The sequence below is a fragment of the Alternaria ventricosa genome (assembly GCF_023758065.1).
Source record: "Alternaria ventricosa strain BMP 2768 chromosome Unknown scaffold_31, whole genome shotgun sequence".
Lineage (NCBI taxonomy): Eukaryota > Fungi > Ascomycota > Dothideomycetes > Pleosporales > Pleosporaceae > Alternaria > Alternaria ventricosa.
This window is the reverse complement of record NW_026055711.1, coordinates 118985-142996: the sequence shown is the minus strand read 5'-3', so window position 1 is coordinate 142996 and position 24012 is coordinate 118985. Positions and strand designations below refer to the sequence as shown.

At 52.8% G+C, this 24012-nt stretch overlaps 10 protein-coding genes across 10 annotated transcripts; 6 read left to right on the top strand and 4 right to left on the bottom strand.

The window, feature by feature from the left end:
• Positions 1–1076: 1076 nt before the first annotated feature.
• On the top strand, positions 1077–1527 carry J4E93_010512 (uncharacterized protein; the record flags this gene model as incomplete). Its single annotated transcript, XM_049348391.1, has 3 exons — positions 1077–1146; positions 1197–1421; positions 1478–1527. The coding sequence occupies 3 exons, from the start codon at positions 1077–1079 to the stop codon at positions 1525–1527; spliced, it is 345 nt and encodes a 114-aa protein (XP_049194462.1).
• A 396-nt stretch (positions 1528–1923) lies between these two features.
• On the top strand, positions 1924–2341 carry J4E93_010511 (uncharacterized protein; the record flags this gene model as incomplete). Its single annotated transcript, XM_049348390.1, has 2 exons — positions 1924–1984; positions 2097–2341. 2 exons carry the CDS (start codon positions 1924–1926, stop codon positions 2339–2341), a joined length of 306 nt encoding a protein of 101 aa, XP_049194461.1.
• Positions 2342–5845: 3504 nt separating this feature from the next.
• On the bottom strand, positions 5846–7396 carry J4E93_010510 (uncharacterized protein; the record flags this gene model as incomplete). The annotated part of the gene is made up of 1 exon (XM_049348389.1): positions 5846–7396. The coding sequence occupies one exon, from the start codon at positions 7394–7396 to the stop codon at positions 5846–5848; it is 1551 nt and encodes a 516-aa protein (XP_049194460.1).
• A 609-nt stretch (positions 7397–8005) lies between these two features.
• On the top strand, positions 8006–8853 carry J4E93_010509 (uncharacterized protein; the record flags this gene model as incomplete). Its single annotated transcript, XM_049348388.1, has 2 exons — positions 8006–8193; positions 8250–8853. 2 exons carry the CDS (start codon positions 8006–8008, stop codon positions 8851–8853), a joined length of 792 nt encoding a protein of 263 aa, XP_049194459.1.
• Positions 8854–9349: 496 nt separating this feature from the next.
• Positions 9350–11556, bottom strand: J4E93_010508 (uncharacterized protein; the record flags this gene model as incomplete). The annotated part of the gene is made up of 8 exons (XM_049348387.1): positions 9350–9869; positions 9917–9962; positions 10010–10069; positions 10142–10207; positions 10258–10862; positions 11040–11247; positions 11298–11378; positions 11430–11556. 8 exons carry the CDS (start codon positions 11554–11556, stop codon positions 9350–9352), a joined length of 1713 nt encoding a protein of 570 aa, XP_049194458.1.
• Positions 11557–12108: 552 nt separating this feature from the next.
• J4E93_010507 (uncharacterized protein) lies at positions 12109–13078 on the top strand (the record flags this gene model as incomplete). Its single annotated transcript, XM_049348386.1, has 3 exons — positions 12109–12268; positions 12316–12522; positions 12570–13078. 3 exons carry the CDS (start codon positions 12109–12111, stop codon positions 13076–13078), a joined length of 876 nt encoding a protein of 291 aa, XP_049194457.1.
• A 2178-nt stretch (positions 13079–15256) lies between these two features.
• J4E93_010506 (uncharacterized protein) lies at positions 15257–15908 on the top strand (the record flags this gene model as incomplete). Its single annotated transcript, XM_049348385.1, has 2 exons — positions 15257–15529; positions 15603–15908. The coding sequence occupies 2 exons, from the start codon at positions 15257–15259 to the stop codon at positions 15906–15908; spliced, it is 579 nt and encodes a 192-aa protein (XP_049194456.1).
• A 3615-nt stretch (positions 15909–19523) lies between these two features.
• Positions 19524–20007, top strand: J4E93_010505 (uncharacterized protein; the record flags this gene model as incomplete). The annotated part of the gene is made up of 3 exons (XM_049348384.1): positions 19524–19632; positions 19736–19848; positions 19921–20007. The coding sequence occupies 3 exons, from the start codon at positions 19524–19526 to the stop codon at positions 20005–20007; spliced, it is 309 nt and encodes a 102-aa protein (XP_049194455.1).
• A 499-nt stretch (positions 20008–20506) lies between these two features.
• Positions 20507–22016, bottom strand: J4E93_010504 (uncharacterized protein; the record flags this gene model as incomplete). The annotated part of the gene is made up of 2 exons (XM_049348383.1): positions 20507–21890; positions 21949–22016. The coding sequence occupies 2 exons, from the start codon at positions 22014–22016 to the stop codon at positions 20507–20509; spliced, it is 1452 nt and encodes a 483-aa protein (XP_049194454.1).
• A 1058-nt stretch (positions 22017–23074) lies between these two features.
• Positions 23075–23431, bottom strand: J4E93_010503 (uncharacterized protein; the record flags this gene model as incomplete). The annotated part of the gene is made up of 2 exons (XM_049348382.1): positions 23075–23290; positions 23351–23431. The coding sequence occupies 2 exons, from the start codon at positions 23429–23431 to the stop codon at positions 23075–23077; spliced, it is 297 nt and encodes a 98-aa protein (XP_049194453.1).
• Positions 23432–24012: the final 581 nt, after the last annotated feature.

Here is a 24012-nt window from a genome sequence, read left to right as displayed (position 1 = left end):
TCGCCACCGTTCGCGCAGCCTCTTGCAAGAATACTCCGACCGAATGAGGACACTGGTGTTGGATTGCTGTGCGCTTGTCATTGCTGAATGTGGACTGGTCGAGTACCGGCGAAGAAGGTGGGCCATGGTTCGCAGTACCTTGGTACCCTGAAACCTGAGCGGATAAGAAACTTTTTGCGCAGCAACTCCAAACCCTCTGACTCCTACTCCAACAATAAATTACTACCGACGCAGTCTTGGAGCGAGTTATAGAACGCACGATGTCAGAGACAAAAGCCAAAGCCTGGCCCAGACCGGAATCGGTCATGTGCGAGAAAGAGATGAAGGCAGAGATCCTGTGTGCGTAAATTATACTCTTTGGTCATGTCGTACTTTTTACTGACTTGTGATCAACCCGCAGTACACGCTCATGCTCTATGTGCCGAGCGTTCTCGATCTAGTTCACATTTCGACATCATCCACAGCACGACCGACGAATCTAATGAGCCTTATTACGAAACGCACCTCATCGTCAGTGTCTCGTCGGATTGTTTCCGCGCAGGAGACTGGGAACTCCTCATCTCAGTCGGCAAGAACAAAACTTTCGCGGACGGATTGGATGCTCTCATGCTAGAACTTACACAGCGGTTGGGCACAAAAATCCGTGAGTACGATAGCCACAAATAAAAAGCACGAGAACTGACTAGAGGGTCTTGTAACAGAGGAAAAGAGAACGGAACGCAAGACCGATAATGATAAGAGAATGAAGGAGCTCTATCATGAGGGTTTTGGTTACGGTTCATCCCAATGAAGCGATAGAGTGCGCCTTGATGAGAACCGCTGAGAAATTAAGATGGGGTCATGATATCAAGTGCAAGATAGTTCAAATTAAAGTGAAGGTGAAGGTGAGAGATCTACTCTCCAGCTTGCCTAATACGTATGCTTTGGATAGAATCAAAGTGAAGGTGAAGGTGAGATGTCAACTCTCGTCTCCGCCCACAGAGTATTTAAAACGCAACTTCTACCTTTTGCTTTCTACTCTCATCCTCCCACACTCCACACCCCAGATCCCCAATTACTACTCTACGACAACAAATATGCCCGCTTCCGCTCAAGATAAGTTGGCCGAGACCAAGTGTCAAGAGAAGCTCAAAGCTACCATTCTCAGTTAGTTTCTCACCACTTTTCGGTTGCTGCATATCTAACACATTATATAGCCCACGCAAAGGCCGTCTTTGTCGAAGGTCTCACCAAGGACACCGATCTTGACGTCGTTACCGGCACTGTCAAGGGCTATACCGCAGCTTGGGTTGTCGCCTACGTCAAGAAGGACGATGGTCTGCGTCTGATAACTCTGCTCCAGAGTTTGGGAAATCCAAACGTAGAGGACGCGTATCAGGCGTTGATCATTGGCTTACGCAGCAAAATGAACGATGCCATCGGTGAGTCAAGAAATAAACAACCTGATATGATAATGCAATTTACTAACTACGTTCAGTCAGGTCAGACTTCTCCGAAATGGTGGATGTGAACAACTGGATGACCTAGGGTTGATCTCATTGGCACTATGAATGGACTTCAAGCTGTGGTTCATCAAGGTTCTTGCAGCGAGCACATGACCAGTGCACACTTTCGGTTCAATACCAACATAGCCCGATTACCAGCCTCACTTCAGCTGCCAGATAGTAATGCAACCATCGACGAAATACTGCCATTTCGTGATTCGTTCCAAACTCTGAGCACCGAAGGTCCGTTTGACGAGTGCTTGCTATCCCAGCTGCGGGCTAGTCACGTAGCCTAGGCCACAAGCGAGGAGGTGAAAGTGAGTTGCACTTTCCGCACCTAATGAGAAATCTTCACCGCGACAACTACATTCCTTCCACCTCCCACTTTCTAAACCACAAGAACCCCACGTCCCCCCCAAGCTCAGCAGTCATTACCACCATGGCCATGTCCAAGTACGAGACCATCATCTGGGAGAAAGAGATGAAGGACGAGATCAAGTGTGAGTACAACTGGACTACTACTGATCATCTGATCACTGACTGAAGACTCCCTGATAGCTCTTGGCCGTGTGATACACGGGGACAGCCTCGAGAGTGACTGCGTCTTCGTAGTTATTTCCTACAAGCAAAGAATCTTCGCGCCTGGACCTGCTAAATACAGGTCTGCCCTCATCGTGTACGACGGACCGGACGACAACTACTGGAGAGTTCTGATGTGCGCGGATTCATCAGAATCTTCTGTCGGTGCGAGCTTAGAGGCACTTCTGGGCGAGTTGCGTGAGCTGATGGAATCGCATATGAGTGAGTCTCACAATACGCTCGCTGAACAAGTTTTCTGTACTTTAATGCTGACTTGAGATAACTTTAGTCGGCAAGAGAGGTGTATGAGTATCTGCACTTGAAGCGATTCACATTCTCGGCGGACTCATTGCGGCTGACAGATGTAAAAACGGGTGTTAGCGAGTCAGAAGGGCGTAGCCGGGAGCATGCAACGGGAGGCTTCCACTACATACATGGACGAAGATAGTCTCTAAGGTTTGCTTGCGCTCCTAGATAGCAATGCAACTCATCAATCAACACATGCCATCGCGTAGACTACTTCAATTCCTACACTCCTACTCTTAACATCCTGAGCCACATGTCAGCGTCCGCCTGGAAAAAGACTGAAAATTTGCTCAGCGATTGTTTGCTGTCTCCGTTTTGGGCTAGCTCATAACAAGAGCGGTAGGTGAGGGTGAGTCGCGCTTTCTTGTTGATCAGAAACTTTTCGCACGACAGCGAGCTCCAACGCTTCTACTTCCCACCTACTTCTACAACACCCCATACTCTACGTCTAGTTGCCGGACCAAGGTACCGCCGCAAGCAACATGGCCATGTCCAAGTACGAGAGTATCATCTGGGAGGAAAAGATGAACGAAAAAATCTGCAGTACGCCCTCTGTTTCTACTCGTTTATGTATCTCAAAGCTAACTCAATCAGATCACGCCCATATCCTGTACGCTCAGGAATTGACCCCGAACTCCATCCTCTACAGCCTCAACTCCACTTCCAAGCTGGCCCGGTTGCGCATTCGTAGTCTACACTACCCACGTTGTCACCATGAACGCGCCGATAAGCAATGCGTGGAGAGTACTTTTTTCGAGTCAGGATTGCATGTCTCTTGGAGAAAGCCTGGAGGAGACACTACAGACTCTGCAAGAACGTCTGCGACCTCGCTTGCGTAAGTCCTCATGCACATACTTCTAAAGAGTTCTATTATACTTTGCTAACGCTATGTATTTACAGAGCCTGATGTACAGCCGGCGGCCAAGGAGTATAACAACTTGGCTGGGCGTTCTATCAAGCAGGAACGTGTTGACGGTTCAACGGACGGAACTGACGAACAACGCCTAGAGTCAGAGCGTCCAGAAAGTGAATACGAACATAATACGAGAGTTTATAAAGCCGAGAAAGAATCAGCTAGGAAGCGGATGCGATACTAGGCCACGCGTCACTTCGTCTCGTGTATGAGCATTTCATGATGGACTAGGTCTCTTCCGGGTTATGTCCTACGCTGAACAACGCTGCTGGAAGGAACATGGAAGGCAACCGCGATTCAACAGATCGAGTGTACTGCGCCTACATTCCCAGTGCTTCCCTGGGAATTAGCCATCAACACTGCTTGAAATACTACATACCTGTCATGCACATCAAATAAGAACAGCGTGCCATTACATCCCTCTTCAACCCCCCACACACTACAGCAAATCATCCTCATCGACCTTCTCCCCCCTCCTCCCCGCAAGCCAAACCCTCCCACTCTCATACGCCCCCAAATACAACCCCGCCCCAATAAACGTCCAAACACCCCTCAACGCACCACCCCTCCACAGCCCCTTAAACCCCTTCTCCTCTACAATCTCCTTGCCCACCGCCCAACTACTCTTCCTGCCTTTTGACTGCGACGGCGAAGACTTCATCGGATTAAGAGAATCCGCCGCGTCCTTCGCCGCATTCTTGACCGTGTCTTTCGTCCCCGCCGCCTCCTTCCCCAGCGCATCTACCAAACCCTTCCCTCCCCCATTACCCCCATTACCACCCCCCTTTCCACCACCACCACCACTCCCCGCCCCCGGCCCCTCCGCAGCAGCAAGCATAACCCTCGTCTTAACAACATCCACCGGCGTCGTCAGCACCGCACTAACCGCCCCCGCACTCCCCGCGCTCAGCGCCGTAATCCAGCCCATTTCAAATATCCCGCCCTTCGTCAGTCCTTTCTCATCCCTATACCTCTTAATCCCTTCTTTGAGCCGCTCAAACATAGGGAACTGCATCGCGGTAAAAGGGAGGTTGCGGCCTGCGAGGGCGGTGTAGCCGCGCCAGAGGGCGAGGGGGTTGGATTGGAATTTCCGGAGGGTCTGTAACGTAGCATTCTGCGATTGAGAAGTCGAGGAGACCATCTGCGCGTTTTGTTTTATAACTTCTGCGGGGGTGAGGATGGCGCATGAAACTAGTTCTGCCAAGGAAGAGGCAGAGGCGTGGACGAAGGCTATGGGGAGGATGGCTTCGTTTCTGGTATTGGTGTTTAGGCGGGTGAAGAGGGATTTTGTGTGTTCGTAGGTTGTGAAGAACGCTCCTGCTGATGGGGTGGTTAGCATGTATACTTTCCCCCTAATATCCAACTCTCCTCTTATTTCGCAGACACCTTCTTCCTGTCCAAACGACATCTTATCATCCACCTCTTCACCCATCAAACCTCTCCCTAGCATCTATATCATCCCCATCTCTTTCCATCTTTCCACCATCCCAACAAGCTCTCTCACTCATCCCACGCATCTCTGCTCTTTTCCTCTTCTCCTCTAAAACCACGTTCAGAAATCTCTACTTACAGCTCGGCAACGTAGCAATAATCACACTCCCAATCCCCTGATACACACCACGGAACAACTTCGGATCCACTTTCCCCGTCCGCGTATCCGTGTAGAGTTTAGCATATTCCGGGCTTTGGATGCGCGTTTTTATCGTGTCGAGTGGGTAGACGAGGAGGTCAACTGTGAAGGCTGCTATTGCGCCGGCCTTTTGTTGTGGTGATGTTAGTTCGGGATCTCTTGAACAGGTTCTTCGTTGTTTGGAGGTTGGGTGGGTGGTGTGTTTGTTCGGTTCCATCTCTTTCTCGTTCTCAATTAATTGGCATGGAGAAGACGCCATGTCGGTCGCATACACGCCAGCTGCCAAAAGCCCGCGTCGTCTAAGCCATTCAAAATCAACAACACCAGAGATTGAAACTCACAATCAAAATATCAGAACTAGTATTTCCCGCCATTGCAAAGAGAAAAAGAACACGTCAAGCTGCAGATATATGAAGATGAGATGTTTTTCGCCAGGATTATTCTGAGCCTCGTAATCGATCTTCAGGTACATACAGGGTCCGATAAAACCACATGCATTACGTCACCGATGATCCGCCGACACGGATTCGCAGCTAACGGCATACACGGCTTCACGTGCCCGAAAACAACGAGAAGAATTCATGGTCATGAATAGTTGATGTATATAATGTGTCTAGATTATTTTGTGTACTATTTTCTTTATCTAATCTCACAATTTCCATCCCCGTCATGCCGTACGTGCACCTGCTGCGGCACTCCCTCCGCTAGCAGCAACCCACGATATCAAAGAAGAAGAAGGGGTATATAAACCTAATCCCACCCAGGATCTCGTCCGTCATACATGATCCCAACCCCCCATTCCCTAAACGCCCGAAAAACACTTTTCATAAAGACATATCCATCCCATCATAGATCGAACCTGCGATCATTTCCATTTCCATTTCCATCATAAAAACGCAAAGAAAAAAGAAGGGAATACTACCACCACAAACACTAGAGCTTCGTATCCTGCCTATTAGAGTCGCTCAGCCTGCGGAAGGGCCCTTGCATCGTGGCACTAGGACCCGGCCTAGCACTACCCGCACGTGTAGCGTTACTCCCGGCGCTCGCACTTGCGCCTGCGCCTGCGGTACCTGGTGTTCTGGAAGTGGCGGTAGCGTTGGAGCGCTGTTGGAGTGTCGCACTGACTACCCATTGCAGATGCATGCGCATGTTGCTGATTGCGGCGTTGACGTGCAGCATTTCGTCTTTGGAGCGTTGGCTCTCGTTGATGATCATCATGTTGGTGCGGCCGTCGAGGTCGGTGAGCGCGTTGGAGATACGGGATACTTCTTCGCGGAGGGAGTCGTGCAGCGTGAGGAGGTGGTGGACTTGGGAGTCGAAAGGAGGTTGGGCGGAGTTGTTGCTGTCGTTTCCGCCTGGTGGGACGGGTGGAAATGAAGCGGGTGGGAGGCGGAAGTCTGGCGTGGGTGCTTGGGGGTCGGTGTCGTTGGGGTCCAGGGGATCGGTAACAGGGAAGGAGGCGTCGTTTCCGTTGGCTGGATACAGGTAGTTTGTGATGTTGGTGAGACCGTCTTCGAGGATGCCGACTTTCCTAGTCAGGGGCTCCATTCGCGCCTCGTTTCTTTCGATGCGGGCTTGCTGTTCGCGGAAGTGGGGCGCCATGGTTGCCATTGCGCAGGTTGGTTCGTGGAGTACGACGTCGGCACGCTCGGCTTGGAACTTGCATCCGACGATGGTGCCCTGGCATGATATGACATGTTTGGGGCAGTCGTTGTTGATGTGAGGCTTAAGGTCTAGCCGCAGTATCTCAGCCGAACAGAGCGTGCAGGTTGTCAAGCGATTCGCACAGAGGCTCCGCTGGTGCTCCTCGAGGTCCTTTTTGAGGAGCGAAGCGTGGCAGTCCTCGCAGCTGACGGTGTAATGCAAGCAGCCCTTGTGGAAGTCCTTCTGTGATATCTGCAAGCGACAGTCTGCAGCGGAGCATTCGACGGGCGTATATTCGCAGTACAGCATGACGTGGTCGTTGACGTTGACACGCTGGGCGACCCAGTTGCAGCCTGCCTTGGTGTTTGGGCACTTGACCACCAGCTCATCCAGCATCGTCTCGATAATCTTAGGCACCGGGCGAACGTCACTGTCGCTCTCGACAGCATGCCGGCACGTGGGACAGGTCCTCTTATGCTGTGGCGCCCATGCGTGATCGAGACACTCGCGGCAGAAGTAGTGGTCGCAGGAGAGCTGGACGGGCTTGTCGAAGGGGGCGTGGCAGATGAGGCAGGTGAGGTTGCTGTCGGGCGTGGAGACGTATTCGAGGTTGGCGAACTCGGGGGGTACTTTGACGATTCGGCTGTGACGGCGCTTTGTTGAGGGTGAGTTTGAGACGCGGACGGCCAAGGGTGAGGGGCTGCTGGGAGGGCCGCCGACGGGCATTCCACCATGCTGCTCTTCGGCCCAGCCAGTCCAGTTGGCGTTGCTGGACGAGCGCGACGAGCGTGAAGACCGGCGGTCGTTCGGGGGTGGGATGGGGCTTGGCGACGACATGCTGGGGGAGTTGGTGTGGAGGGTTGGCGGGAGTTGGCGACGGATAGACGCTTATGAAAGAGAATCGCGTTCACTCGCGTCGGGGCAGGTGCAGTCGGCGGTGAGATGCGCTGTCTCGGGTCTCCTCTTGACTGTCGATCGAGGTGGCTGTGGGGGGTTTGTTTGTCAGATGGCCGCTCTGCCAGTCATCCACGGGCTGCAGAGCGCCAGAAGCAAAGACTATGTCGGGCGGTCAGGATGGCACATTCTCCCGAAGCAGAAGGGAGCATGCCGTGGCTTGGAGGTTGCGCGACAGAGCGACATGGAGCTGCCCTGGCCACTCCCCACCAATGGATGCCCCAGCCGCCCAGCCACGGCATAGTGGGCCTGTCGTCAGCGGTCCGCTCCTGGAGTGCAGCAGCCTTGCCATCTCCACTCGCGCTTCAGCTGCAACGTCGTGTGTCTGTTTCACATCCATGGATTGCTGTACATAGTCGCATCCACTTGTAGTTATCAAAGTCAATCGCGCTTTCCCTCGCATCGTTCGCGCCTACCATCTCCGGCGCATTGGGTCCCCGTACCACGCACTACACCACCGCCTGCAACCAACCTTCACCCACCACAGCCACCATGGCAACCAACCCCCCACAGCTCTTCCTCCTCGCCGACCACATCAAGCTCTCCCTGCTCGAGCGCCAACGCGCCCTCTCCCTCAACCTCCCCTCCAACAGCCAAGATGGCCAGATCTCGCGCTCGCTGGAGCAATTGCGCTCCGGCATCGAGTCGCTGGAGTCGCAAGTCCAAGATACCTCAGACGAGTGCGCCCATCCAACGTCTTTCTATACAGGAATATTATTTACTAACGTATCGTTAGATCAATAACATCACAACTCCCCCGCCTACGCACCCAACTCGCAGAACTAACCGCCCAATTCACACCCACCACCAAAGCCACACCAACACCCACCTCACCAACCCTAACCTCCCCCAACAACCCCTCCCTAACCTCCGACTTCGCCGCCGCCCAATCAAAGAAACCCGCTCCCACGCGCCAAACCTCAAAATCCGTGCGCTTCACCGACGCCCCCTCCTCCGAATCCGACGACCCAAACCGCTCATCCCTATTCCCCTACCGCGACGACCCGTCAGATTCCACTCCCGACCAATCCACCCTCGACAACACGCAAATCCACCAATACCACTCGCGCGTCATCGCAGACCAAGACAGCCAACTCGACAGCCTGGGCGCCTCAATCGGGCGGCAGCGCGAACTCAGCATGCAGATAGGGGATGAGCTAGACGGGCAGGTCATGTTGCTGGATGATGTGGAGGAAGGGGTTGATCGGCATGCGGCGCAGTTTGTGAGGGCGAGGGGACGGTTGGATCGGTTTAGTAGAAAGGCACGGGAGAATTGGAGTTTGACTGTTATTGTCGTGTTGATTATTATTTTGGTGTTGTTGATTGTTATTACGAAATGAGAGGGTGCGGGAGGGCGTTATGTTTAGGTTAGATGGATGGCGTTTTTTGGTGGGAGGGAGGGATTATATGTATGTGATCGAGATACTATACTTAGACACAGGGCTGTCAGTCCCATACTGCACCGAGAATGAGACATCTTATTCACTTCGCACTTTTGATCATTGCTACTACACCACTACAGCATACATATACCCTCACCAACACATATCTCCAACCTCAGAACCACTGTCATCCCCAACCCCACAATTAGCAACACCAAGCTGCGTTCCCCGCAACCACCCACGCCCAAACGCCACGCCATGATGCAAAAGAAGAAAAGATAGAAAAAGGCTAGTAGTGATGCTTATAGAGCTCGAAGGGTATCGCTGTATTTTGATATGCAAAGGGACACGTCCACTTGATGGCCGTGTCGTTTGGTGCTGTGAAGTAGGTAGATGATGGAAATCTTCTTCCCACCCCACCGTTTCAGAACATTGTAGTGTTGGCCCTCTTGCCTCATGGCAGGCCAATCGCTTTTTTCGACTTGTCGTACACAACGTATGTGATTGAGACGGCAGGAACGACCTTGAGCAGGTTCGGCGTGAGACCCTTGAATAGCCCTCTAACACCCTCACCAGCAATGGTCTGTCTCGTGACATCCATAATGCCCGTGTACGTCCGCGGATGCAGAACAGTACCTTGACTCTGCAGTCGTGTTCGCAGGAGATTGAGCGGGTAAACAGCACTCGCACCGAACGCGCCGGAGAAACCACCGATAGCTGCCGTCATGAAGCCACCTGGCTCGGCATCTTGCTCGTGGCATCCGAGTCGCTTTGCGTTGCGACGCGCGACGTAGCGTTTGAGGTACTCGAATGTGCCTAGATCGAGGGCTGCGTAGGGGAAGATGCCGACGATGCCCATGGGTAGACCGCGGTAGTATGCGGGTATTCCACCGGCATTCCACATCTTCTTTGCTGTGGCCCAGATCAGTCGGTTGCCGTGTAAGCCACCAGAGACGGTCTCGCATTGCATGCGACTGGGTTGGATTAGCGCGAGTTGAACGGATATCTTGACTCTACTCACAACTTCAGGGTATCGATGGGGTAGACGGCGAATTGGGAGACCATGCCTGAAGAACGTCAGCGCTGGTCCGATTACATCATCCCGAGAACTCACCTGCTAGACCACCAGCGACGAACTTCGACCATGAGTGTATTATGGCGGGGTCATTGTGTCCTTCTATCTTAGCGAAGACGCGTTTCGCAGCCTGCGCGAGTTAGGGGAAGCGGTTGGTTTATTTGACTATACTTGCCTCGTAAGACCCGAATTTGATGGCCGATTCCGGCATCACTTTGACGACGTTCAAGCCGTTTCCTATGGCAAACGTCAACTCCAGTCATCAGAAAGCAGTGACGAATACTCACCAGCGTACAAACTGCGCATACCGCCAGCCTGCCAGAGCTCCTTGGTGGCGGTCGCAAGTGGCCTCCAAGCATTCATGGCAGCTTTGACAATGTTGCCATGCTTGGCGGCGACGACAGCTTCTTCCGCGACATTGGTCTGGGCGATGAGGTAGACTTTCAAACGATCGAGCGGAGCAGTGGAGGTGCGAGAAACAATGCCTGCGACGCCTCCCGCCACGAAATAGCCTGGATTGGGAACACAAGCAATCAGCATGGTTCCTAAGCTCTCTATAAGTCCTGCCCGTATCTCTTCGAGAGGAGCGCTGCTCGTCTCGTGTGCAGACCGTGGCGGGAGGGTACCTTGGTAGGCAAGTGTCGAAGTAGATGAAGCCATGTCGAGCGGCGCGCTGGGCTCTGGCGGAAGGGGATTGTAGGGCGGTGTGTGCGCTACAATGAAAAGGGAACCAAAGAAAAAACGAAGAAAACGCTGTGTAGTACCTAGGCCTTGGATTGTGTCGTCACTAATGGCAACGTCGCCTTCCTGGTTTACTTTCATGGTGGCGGAAAAGTACGACATTACGGCGCCGAGGGATGGTGCGCTGACCGGAATGAATAGAAGAAAGTCCCTAATCATAGTTAGTAAGATTCGTGAAAGTCATAACGCGACTTCTGCAGAGCATGTTGACATTCTGTCGCGGTTTTAGGCCAAACGACAGTGGTCTCAGTCTGTTCGCGCTTCCACCGTGTGTGATGCCACTCCAATTCCACCCGTTGTGACGACCGCAAACTGACTGGGTACATACCGCCATTCTTCAAAACTGATGGTCCCATCATTGTTGGTGTCCACCTCCGAAAAGAACTTGTCGAGATTACTGTTGGGCACTGTGAGGCCGGCTGTTCGCAAAGCTGAGCGCAGCTCGTCCTTGGAGATCTTGCCGTCGTGGTTGTAGTCGATGGTCTGGAACAGGTGCTGAAGCTCCTTTTCGGTTTCGTGCACGAATTTGCGGAATTCTCGAATCGCGTCAGTACACGTGCAATTCGGTCAGAGAGAACGCACCCACCTTGGTATGTGATCCTTCCATTCCCATCGGTATCTACAGCCTGCATCACCTCGTCCAGGAGCTGGTCCGCATTTTTCAAGGCTACAGTGTCATGTTAGCGGCCTGAAGTTTGCGCGCAACATACTCCCTTACGATGATCCAGCTTCCGCAGACCCTTTTTGAGGCCTGCGAGGTCAAGATGGCCCTGTTTGCGCGTGTCGAGAGTTGCCCATAGTTCGTCCACCCTGCCGTCGGCAACGCTTGCGCTCTGTGTGTCCATTGTCGTCCTGCTATCTCCGGTCTATCATGGCTGAGGGTCGCGACACACACGGGAGGGCGACTATCGGCACCGGGCGAGGTGAATTGCGAGAGGAATGGCTGGCTGGGAGGGACACGGGCTCGTATAGGCTTCGACGTGGGGTATGAGGTCAGTCTCAAAGCTTGGAGAGGGCGGCTGAAAGAGGCTAGCTTCCCATGCCGCAACACCGAGGGAAGCCACGACAGGAGCCTAACATTCGCTCGCATCTGATTGGACACCGCGTCTGAACCCCGACACCTCTTCTACGCTTCACATTGCACTCACTTCATACCGGCACATCGTCCGATAATGTGTTGAAATTTTACTTCTTTGTCGCCGTGTACCCGGCCTACTGGTCCACTGGCGTCTGCTCCAACAAACTGTATTCAGCCTGACGAAATCGCATCTGGTATTGAGGCGACATCTGAGAAGGCCATTAAATCACTCGAAGAGCATACGAATATATACTGCAGTGGCTTGAACGGATCGATCATTCCATCTCCACGTTAATTCATCGCATCGCACTCGCCCATCATGTCTTCTAGTTACTGGGAGTCAACCCAGCGAAAGTTCTGGACTTTCACAAAGCAAGAGCTGGCACTTGAACGAAAGAGAATGGAAGATGCAGAGAGGAACCTGGTCAACCTATACCCTTTGCCAGATCGGCGGCATCTCAGCATTTACTTTTCGCATCGTCAGTAACGTGACCTGGTAATTCGGGTTTATGCTGACATATTTTAGAATTGTCAAAAATGGCAAGACCATTGGGGATTCGACAGCAAGCTCTGGCTACTGCTCAAGTATACGTCCGACGCTTCTACGCCAAGGTAGAAATCCGAAGGACAAATCCAGCGCTCGTTCTGGCAACAGCGTTGTACCTAGCGTGTAAGATGGAAGAGTGCCCCCAACACATCAGAATGGTACTGGCAGAAGCACGGCATTGCTGGGGTAAGTCATCACATGCACATCAACCAAACAATCCTAACAGGTAACAGACACATCCTTCAACGACGTCTCTAAGATTGGCGAGTGCGAATTCACGCTCATCTCCGAGATGAACTCGCAACTAATTCTCCATCACCCATACCGCAGCCTTGCGGAACTGCAGACCCAGTTCCAACTGACGCAAGAAGAGAACGCTCTGGCATGGTCCATCATCAACGATCACTACCTCACAGATCTCCCGCTGCTTCACGCACCACATGTCATTGCCATCACAGCGATGTTCTTGGCAGTCGTCCTGAAGCCAATCGGCTCGCAAGTCAATGCAGCTGGGATGAACAACGCACTGCAGACGCTGGGCAATGCACGCGGTGGGCAAGGCATGCAGGCGAGGATACAGAAACTTGTCGACTGGCTTGCTGAGAGCAGTGTCGATATCGAGGCTGTTGTTGAGTGCACGCAGGAGCTGATATCGCTGTATGAAGTCTGGGAGACGTATACCGATAAGACGTGCAAAGACCAGATTGCGAAGTTTGTCAAGGCAAGGGGTCTGGACAAGTAGATTTTGGCTTGGCTCGAAGGGGTATCTTTGGGGTTTGATGAGTGGGGTTTGAGTATTGGCAGCTCGACGGTTTTATGAGCACTGTATGAATCCCGTACAGCCAACAAGCTCAACGCACGCGAGCAAGTCTGTTTTTTCTTTGTAGCTTACCGCGGGATAAACTTGACATGTTTAATTCTTGTAAATTAAGGAAGACTTTGGTTTGCTTGCTCACATAAATTATTCAGCTCTACGTCCAACGTAACAGGTGACGCGTTTAGCTCTTTCTCGAGTACGCAAACATTCGACCGTTGTGTTTCCGAAGACCTGGTGCCAGACGAAACGGCTTCGCGGACATGCATTGCTTGTCAATCACAGCGGCCATGCGCCACCCGCCGCAGCATAGGGCTTCCCCAGGTATCACTGCGCTGTGCCACCACAAGCTGCGGCCACCCTGTCGGCGAGCTTATCGGGGTGGTCAGCACTTTAAGCAGTAAGCAGCCTCACAGTACGATTTTTCATCGACATCAGTTATGCATCCAATACATGCACTTCGCCTGCTTTCATATAAATTAATACACTCGCGTCGAGTTGCGCATTTCACAGGGTAGAGAGACGATCAAATGAGCGTGTTTCGAGCTGAAGTGGTTCTTCATGCGAGGAAGCTTGGCCCGTCGCAGAAATGTTTGCGAGTGATGGACGTCCCGGCACTTCACAAGGGTCACGTCAGGGTCCGATGAAGAGGTCGCGATGGCCATCATGGAGTACCCATAACACGACCGTCACGACGACATGACACCAAGATGGAGTGACGACAGCCTGCCTAAGGGCGTCGATCACTGGACAGGCCGTCGAGCGTCCGGGCCGGGCAGAACGAAGACATTGCGCTATTTTGGTCTCAGCTAGTGGCAGCGTCCCATTGGCTAGAGCGCTGTATCCCAGCCGTCGGGACGTCACACGAGATGAAGCCCGGGCGTGTTCGGAAACACTGACGGGTGGAAAACGTCTCGCATGGCCGTCGGCGTTTAGACACTGGCATCGGAGGTGCAACGGCGTGGACCAGAGGCAGATGTTCGCATGGTGTCGCGCTGGTCAGCAGGTGGTCGTGGTCTCAACAGATTCGCGTGGGCAGGCGGGTGCTTGAGCTGGCATTCCAGAACATGGGCAGTGCGTCGTAATGGTAGGGATTGGCAGGCGCCGTCGGCAGGGACTCGGCGGCCACGAGCGAATCCTGGCATGGGCTCAACCACGGTGTCAAGCTGCTGCTGGCCGTCGCAGGCACAGGTGCGTTAGCGTTCAGTCGTCGGCAAGGGCGGCCGCATCGCAAGTGCAAGTCCCGGAGGCTTCTGAAGGACGGCCTCGAGGGGACAGGCGGTGGTGGCAGTGGCTCGGATGGGCAGGCTGCATTCCCCTGGCGACGGCGGTAGAGGTGCGGAAGAAGCGGTCAGGGCGCAGAAGACGGTGGGTGGTCACTTGCCAGCCAGCTCACAGCCTCGCTGGGCTGGCAGCTCCTAGCGTCATGTGTCGCATAAGGGCTGTTTGACGATGCGCCGCCGCCCGGGATTTACTTTTGCGCGCATCCTCATCTGAGTTTATCTCAAGTCTATCGATTAGGTGGACTAGGAGTGCGCGATAGGCGTGGCCGACTATTGAACCAAGCTGCCTCGATGCTCGAGACAGAAGGGATGAAGGCGCTGGCCCGGGAGGCGATCCGTCTGCGCACACCTGGCGGCGTCTCTGACCTCGCAGCGCAGAAGCGTGCACAGGGCGCTAACGGCTAATCCCTGCTGCGCTAGAGCGCTTCGAGTCCAAGGGGGCGCTGGAGTGGCGAACTAGCAGGGCTGCGAGCCAATCAGGCGGGCCTCGCACTAAAATCGAGGCACTCGGACACCACACATCTCGTTTGACCCAGCCTGTTCATCTCCAGCCCTTTCGCTCCTCCTGCTCCTCGCACTTCTGCACCGCATCTCTCACCACATCTTCTCAGCCTCGCATCGCAATACCCGTAGTTAATAACTAAAACCACCCGCATCCATCTCGCACACCGCAGCTGCATCTTGCACCACCGCTACCCGCCGCTTTCCGAGCTATACCCCTTTGTTTCGCCTTTGTTGTGGTCGCCCTGCCTGGCTTACAACACAACCCCTCCCCGCCCAACAGTCATCCCAACCAAATCCACCACAAACCACCACCGCCAACATGTCGCAATTCTTCAACTACGGTGCCCAGCAGCACCACCCCCAGCACCTCAACGCCCACACCCACAACCACCACGGCGGCCGATCGCGGAGGGCGCCCCGGATCTCGGCCCAGCAGCACAACAAGCAGTTCCGCCAAGTCCGCACCCCCAAGGAGTTCAACGTCGAGCCCCCCACCCTCATCGCATACAAGCGCGACTTCGAGGCCGCCCGCTCATTCGACATCGAGGACGACGAGATGTTCTGCCCTTTCCACCTGCTCACTGAGGATGATGTAAGTCGCCAATATTTGCCACCCGCCCATGTCGTCGACTCCGCCTGAACTGGCGCTGACACTCGATGAACAGTTGCAATCCATCCACTCGTCCGGCTCAGACCGCTCGTCGCTATCGAGCGGCTCGCCCGAACAGTCGCCGCTCCAGCACCAGCTGCAGCCCACCCCCTCGTTTGTCCTGTCCTCGGCTCCCAACCCGTACACCCCCGTCGGATTCCAACAGAACAACTCGCAAACCAAGCTGCACCAGCCGCTAGCCCAGCGCACACGCAATGCCATCCCCATCGTCGACCCCTCGACACGCGCTGTTGCCAGCCCACCTCCCTCTGTCTCCCCCAACCGACAGATGCAGCAACAGTTCATGTCGCGACGCTGGTAAAGTCTTGCTGGCACGCGGCCGAGCGTCTTTATTCGGTCAACATTGCGGCGTCTGTGTTGCTAGGCTAGTGGCTACCTGGATCTAATCCTCTTCTTCTCGATATCCACCGGCTCTCCCTGTATAAATCACGATATCTTCTTCGACATCTTGGGTATACCACTTGAACGGGGCAACGGCGTTGCAATTATAGCGAAAAACACATCTTTTCCGGATAGAGCGCTTTGGTCCTTGCTTTACAAGCGCTAACGCATTAACGGTGGTTTGCACATAACGGTGTTTCTGGGTCTCGCATTTCTGGCTATTCCTATTGGAAAAACTTGTTGGTTACAGAACGGTGTTTCTGTATCTTTGTTGCCCGGCTGCGTCTCGTCGACGTTTGCCATTACAAAGGGTAGATTTCCTATGTGCGGTTGGCTTATCTCTCTCTCTCGGGTTTCAAGCGGTCGGTATATACCATTTGTTGGGCGCCTATCTTGCGAAAGCGACGGTGTCTGAGCGTACATGTTGTGGGAGTCATCAATCGGTGGTGTTATCTTTTGGGTTCCTCTTCGCATTGTCACAAACCACTACTCTTTGTTTGGTAGTAGTTGTTTGTTGTACGGACGACGCTGGGATGATTCTACGCAGTCATTGGGCGCTGGAATTCGCTTTTCCGTCGGTGTTGCTCTCTCTTCTCATCTTTTTGTCTTGTTTCTGCTTTTCCAACTGTACGAGGATTTATACGACGACAACAACACCCCCAAGGAGTAGGCGTGGGTTGTGTGTGGTTTGCGATTGATCTTTCTTTCTTGGATGTCGTCTTTTTCCTTTTTTTTCGCTTTTATGCGATATCTCTCTCTCTCTCCTTGGATGAGATGAGAGCTCTGTTCTCTCTCTCTCTTACCTTATATCTACACGCCTCGATGGCTCTTTGGAGTCTTCGGGGGCAGTGACATATCCTAGGAATGGAATCTACGCAATCTTTGTTCAAATCATCATCCACATCCACTGTTGCTCAGTGTGAAGTTTGACTTGAAAAGCAACTTTTCTTTCGAATTCGCTATTAGTATGGTACCGAGCATGTTCGCCCGGTACCGAGCTGGATAACTCGAGATAAGATCGTTATCAACCCCGCACGCCAATGCCACGCCGCGGGCCCCAGCTCCCCTTCACACCCCGTCAGCTCAGCTCTTTCTCAGCGGTCCATTCAGGTACCAGGCTAGGCTCTTTCCCCCCCGGACTTCCGACTCGATGCTAGTCTGACTAAGATCACTGGATGCAGGCTAGTTTCAAGGGGGGAAGCTATGCCGACTTGTGGCGTGAGCTGGTAGGCCAGTCTGGTGATAGGTGAGGGACATAATTGGGACGGGAAACCTTAGATAGAGTCCCTGAGGAAGTTGTCACGAGGAGCGGTTGATCAACATGTAGTGCGTAGTCTAGATTCTAGACTCATTGCCACTGTTTAGTGAACCGCTGCCCTGGAGTCGTTTGCGGCACGCGGTTGGATAGTCTGGGGAAAGGGTGTGGCAAGAGCTGGATTGGGTGTATTGATTGATTGTTTGTTTTTCTGTTGATGGGTTTGGAGCTGAAGTTTGGTAGTAGGGAACTGTGTGGCAAAGGAGAGTATTTGGTGTGAGGCACGGGTGACTGACTATTGAGAAAGGTAATGAGACATGATAGATCTGCGTTTTAGTGACAGATCGATGAGGTCTATACACGTTGTATTCTCTTTGAATACGTTTTGGTCTGTCGGACGAATCGCATCAGATGTATCTCGTGATATCGTGTTAGTGCACTAGCTATACTACTACTACTACTGCGTCTATTCCAGCCCGTTCTGACCTCAATATTTGAGTATGCAGACTAGCTATACTAAGGGAGATATCGGGGAGTCGAGTCGCGCTAGTATGTAGACTGTCACGGCTATTACTGCGTGTTCTTTCTAGACAAGGCATATATTTTGGTGTTTATCTAGAGAATCAGGTGAAATTGCGTGTTGGTGTGGACGTTTCCAACGGCAGATATGATATTGACCTTGTTCAGCGGTACCACGGATCAAGAAACCAAAAGGATGTCTATGTCCTGAGCCCGTGTTACTCGAATGGAACTCGCGATAATCTCAAACTTAAATACAGGAGATCGCGAGCTGGCTGCTGCCCATCTAGGCCCATATCGATCGTCGAACTAGTACAAACTCATGGTGCAAATAGCAATTAGACAGACGAATATAGGAAGTAGCATGTATGCTTTTGTAGTAAAGCCCGAGTTGTGCCGTCAGCGCCGACCTCAAAAAGTTCCGTCTGCCACGCAAGGCAGTCCAATGCTGCCGCACTCGCTTTCAGAGCTATCCTGGCGAAGGCAACACACGCCTCTCTGCGCGGCCTTACGAAAATACCAGCAGTGGGCAGTAAACACAGGATGAAATCCAAGATGAGAAGGTCAAAGAGAAGAATTTTGGGGACCTAGTGACGGCCTGGACGGAAATGTCGCTTTTCCAAAGAGATCGTGTTCGACACAAACCTGTTTACTGCGCAACCGTATGTCTATAATCTCGCATCTTTCTACTCTCGATGAGGCTTTCTTCGGCTCACAATTTCTATTTGCTGACCACGAGGCAAAATTGGTATCAGTCAAACGATCTCCATCATCTGCATCCTCGGTTATGGTTCTCACATCACAAACCAAACGGAATTACCCTGGCCCACTGCAAATTTCAGTCTGATGGTAGACACCTCCGTGCTATTGTCCGATGCTCTCTTATCGTTTCCTGACCAACGCGAATCATCCGCTGGGCTCAGCTACTCGTTGCGATGTTTCCAGGTTGTCCTGCTTTGGGGCGTGAACACGACGTTCGTGTCAGCAACTCCGGTGTGGTTTCACGCGCTTTTCGTCGAGTGGCAAGGAGTTGCTATCTGTCTTTCTAACACTGCGGTCGACTACGGCAACTCGCTAGGCCTGGGGTTCGACATCGCAATCGAAGTCGACGTTCATCATGGCAATTGCGACGCGTAAGTGGGTCCATTGAATGCGCGTGTCTTGGTCTGTGCATCTCCATCGTCGCGTTGGCATACTCAGGCACGAGTGACAAGACAAACAGGCAGGAACTGGGGCCCGCGACGCCATAGCCAAGAGCAAGAGCTGATGTGGAACCGATACTTTGTTTTGTGCCAGGTGGCATTTGAGCAGCTGACCCCAGATCCAGATGGCTACTGGTACGTTATGCTGGAATTGGGCGGCCTGCATATCCACAAGAGCCTCTGCAGATCTAGACCTGAGTTAGTTGTCGCAAAGGCATGACTAATGAGGCTCCGTCGAGTGGCTGACAGGAATCGGCCAATGTTCGTAATGGTGATTGCCGGCCGGGGAAAGTATGACGTCGTGTGCTGGAGCTAGTCACGTCCACTAACCGAGGAACGTGTGTTTTCTCCAGCATACCAACCTTTCCTTCTGAAGCGTCCATCTGCCAAGTTTGCAAGCTCTTTCCATACTACTGAGATACTCCATCGACTCAATTGACCTTCTCTCCTCCTGTCAAGCTACACAAACACACCGAAACATACCCAAAGCTAGAAGCCCCGAGCTATACCGCCGAAACCCCGCAAACTTCCCTCCACATAAACACCCCCGAAACCAGCCATGTCCGCTATCCGTGCCTTCGCGACCCGTCGCGCTCCCTTTGCCTTTGCTCAGCGTGCCGCTTTCTCCCAATCAATAGCCCGCACCGCTGGCAAGGAGTCGGCTCTCCGTACGTCCGCACCGCCAACCTCGGCTTAGCGCCAACAATCATAGCATTGAACGCGTGCCAATACCACCCCCCGAGAAGGAATTGAGCTGACAAAAGCGAACAGACTCTGAGAACCGCGCCGAGGAGGTCGAGAAGAAGAAGCAGGAGCAGCTCAACAAGAAGAAGGACGGCAAGCAACACTGGGAGGAGCAGCTTGCCAGTGACAGCGAGAGCGCTGTAAGTTGGATCTACCTTATCAGGAAGATGGAAGAACATGGTTATGAGGGCATTGGCTAACGGAGAGTATAGGTCAAGGCGGATCGTTCCGAGACTGGCAAGGACACCAAGCAACAGATCAAGGAGCTCCAGGAGGAGACCAAGAAGGTCGGCCAGTAAACGAATCACATACGACACACGAGCTCGATATACGAGACTCCCTTCCGAGTTACAAAAGGACGCCGGGCGCCATATCAAATTGGCTCATACTAGGACGGGAGCGGCGGAAGGGAAAATGGGATCATAGCAAGATGAGCTATCTACAGTACCCAATTGACACGATTAATTTTAGTCACATTCCACGAATGTCTTTAATTTCCTGGGACCGCGCCTCTTTCAAACCGTGTTGCTTTCTCCCACAATAGCTGACCTCCTGTTACAGACCGCCTTGTAGCGATACGCCCCACTGTAATGCCAACTATGACCCACCGTCTTCCTTCAGACGCGTAACACAACACGTGAAAGCCGGATACTATCAACGGTACCACATCAATGTGCCATATTGTCACTGGCCATCAAGAAACCAAAGTGCACTTTCTATTCGACATCGCATCCAATCTGCCAATTTCACCCCACCCCACCCCACTATTCACCATACCACACCCCCCCTCCCCCGTTTCTAAACCCTACACAACCTCCCACTATCAAGATCATACTCCCACCCCTCCGTCCCCACCCCCGCCAACACAAACAAACTCCCACTCGGGTCATACTTCCTCTTCACCTCCACTAACCTCTCATACCCCTCCCCATAAAACACCTTCTGGAAACCCTCAACATACGGATTCGCCTCATTCATATACGCCCCCGACCCCGGCGCCCACTCCTCCCACATCGGCTCTTTGACAGATGCGTGCCATTCGGCTCCGATGCTCAACGCGCGCTTCGCAGAGCCTGCAGCTTTAGAGTTGATCGTAGCGCCCGTGGCGATGAAATGAAGGTACGCGGTGCGCCAGCTAGGGTGTAAGGCGCCCCAGTGTTGGGAGGGCGTGGAGTGTACGCCGGGCCCGCCTGAGAGGCCGATGGTGGCGTAGTTTCCTGGGTCTGTGGTGTTTTGACTTGCCATTGCGGTTTTCAGGTATGAGATGACTTGCGAGTGGGGGGTCGAGATGAGTTCGGCGCGGCCGAGGAGACGGGAGGAGGTTAGGGATTCGCCGCCGGCGACGTTGTCGCCGGATATGGTGGTGAAGAAGGAGGGGTAGTTACTGTGAGTTGATGTCGACATTGAAGTTGAGACGAGAGAGCTGTCGTTGCCGGTGGTGCTTGTATTGGTGCTGGACTGGAGGAGGAGGTTTGTCAAGATGGGTTGGACGAGCGCTTCGACAGCCGCGGGCGTGATGTTGAACGCCCAGAAGACTTGGTTGAGACCGATACCAGTGAACGGCCCATCTGAAACATCGATATCGGGGAAGAATTTCGGTGCCGTACTTCCTACTGCTACGGTTGCAGCGCCTGCAAGTCCGGCATCCATGAGATCGGGTAGCGCACTGAGCCAAGTGGCTACTGCCGACCACGAAGCTTCCATGCTGGCGTTCGAGCTACCTTTCGGCTTGATCTGAACACTCGCCATGACGACGTTACGGGGAGCTGGGTAGTGCTTGATCACGTATTCAGTGACGACGCCATATTGTCCTGCACCACCGCCACGCAGTGCCCAGAAGAGATCTTGGTTCTGGACTTCGTTGGCGATAAGCACATGTCCGGTAGTGGTAACAACGGTCATTTGGAGAACCTGGCTTGATGCCAGACCGTAGGTGGAAGCCAACGGGCCATGACCACCGCCTTGGATATAGCCTCCCAAACCCACACTGGGGTCCTGGCCTGTTGTCACGACCCGGCCTTGACTTGTCGCGAAGGAGAGGACGTGACCCCATTGTTGGCCGCTACCGACGATGAAGACGTCTTCTGCGGGCGAAGAGCTGTTGGCGACATGCCAGGCTGTGTTGCGAGTTAGGTGGCGGAAGTTGCGCGTCCAGATTGAGAGGGAGAAGGCGCCGCTTGATCTATGGAGGTAATGTCAGCTTTCCATCCCTAAGTCATCTTTGAGAACTGAGGACTCACCGGCCGTTGAGATCATGACCCGTCCCCTTAACCACAATCCTCACATTCCTCTCCACAGCCCACTTCATCGCAGTCGCCACATCAACCTCCTCCGTCGCATTAACAATATACTGCGGCAAACCTCCTATCGTACAACCCTGCTTCTCCGACCAACTCCCTACTTTATCTGGCAAACAAGAGTTATTCGCATACAGCTGGTAGTCGATTGATTCAGGCTGTTGCGAATGCCAGGTCCCGTTCGACCAGTTGTCGTTGACTTCTTGGCAGGATAGAGGGGAGGTGAAGGTGTTGTTGGTGGAAGGCCAGCAGGATGATGCGACGGGTACGGTGCGGATTAGGGATCCGCTGATTGTGGCGTTTAAGGTGGACCATTCTGAGGGCGTGGGCCATGATGCGTCGGAGGGGGTTGTGCGACAGAATGGTGGTGGTGGTGTTGCGGCTGCGCTTGCGACGGCGGGTGATGCGAGGGTGAGGTATCGTAACATGACGAGTATTGGAACGAAGTGAACGAATGATGAATGAGAAAGACTGAATTGCGTAGGATGATACCATATTTATGTGCTGCTAAGATTTGATCAACAGTCGTTTTCGTGTTACCTCTCTTCCTCGTATTCTCTCTCTTTTCGTATTCGCGGCTCTTACGGACTTCGCCACAGTGGGTGTACGAAGCGCGCCACGAAAGCCGCGTCTTCGACCTAGTGTCTTTTTTATATGGCATCTAAAATGGAGCCGTGAGAATACCGAGGACCGTAACAGTGCGGAAATCTAGGCTTTTGTTGGTGTTGATACCGACAAGACGTTCACACAAGAGACATTTTGAAGAGTTGAAGATCATTGCTTCATTCAATGGGCTTGGAGGCTATCTAGTAGCTCAAGTGCATTTGATATCGTGACCTCTTCCCAGCTTTCCAGCGATGCTCATCAGCTCACCTGCAGTGCATCGTCTTGAGAAGGCGCACTCTTGGTGAGTTCCGAGAAGCGTCGTTGCAACTCGTAGCCACAACCTACGTGGTTTGACTAATCGTCGCCCAAATATTTCGCCAATCTCATATGCTCCTCGTGTTTGACCGCTGCATATTTTTAGTAAGTCATGTTCTTGTTTCAAACTTCGTTTCCGGATAAGTCACTAACCCATCAGATCGACCAATTTGGATTGTAAGCCCCGAATTAGCGACTGATAGGCATCCTCTATGCTCGAGCAATTCTCGGAACCCATAAAAGGCTCCCAATCTAGTTTGCCGCAATCTAATTTGTTGTAGGAGATGACCCAGGCGAGCATGGTGGGCTTCTCGTTGTCGTCGAAGCCAGTCACAACGTCAAACGTCATGTCTGGTGACTGATCCTGACCATAACAGCTTTTTGCGAGGGCTGTTGATACGTCAGACGTGAATCAGCGTGATACACCAATGAACTCACCGAGGATGGTAGCCTTGAGCTTCTCTTCGTACTTGGCTTGAGCCAGCTTGTCGTGGATGGAGGCCATCGTCGTCGTCGTGCTCAAAATGTGGGTGTAGATAGTAGAAAGCAGAAAGCAAAATGTCAAAGCCGCGTTATAAATACTTTGTGCGCGGAGGCGAAGATTTCCGATCTCACCTTCACTTTCACTTTTCGTTGAGAACAATCCGCATTTGCGAAAGTGAACTTTACCCAGACTTACTCCGGCTTGTGATGAGGATAACTTGGATGTTATTTATCGTATGCTGCTATGTAGCGCGAAGCCTTGTCGACTGATCACAAAGCCCAATTCGTAGCCCCCAGTAGTCTATGACGACAATGACCTATCTCAGTACTGATAACTTCAATCTCCCCACTCTGGAACGCCTGATGCGAAGATCATCGTACTGGTGGAGCCAATGCTACCAACAGCCTAATGTTATCAGAGTCCCAGATGTTACTCCGACTTCGCCGTCTCTCGCTCCATTATGACCGGCGCGGTTTTCTACGCTTGAGTCTTCGCAACTGTTGAAGGAAAGTGTAAGTTGTTTTCTCGGATCTTGAACTCATTGGTAAAGTGACTTACTGACGTGATGTGACAAGCGCATTTGCAGCACTGTCAACAAATCG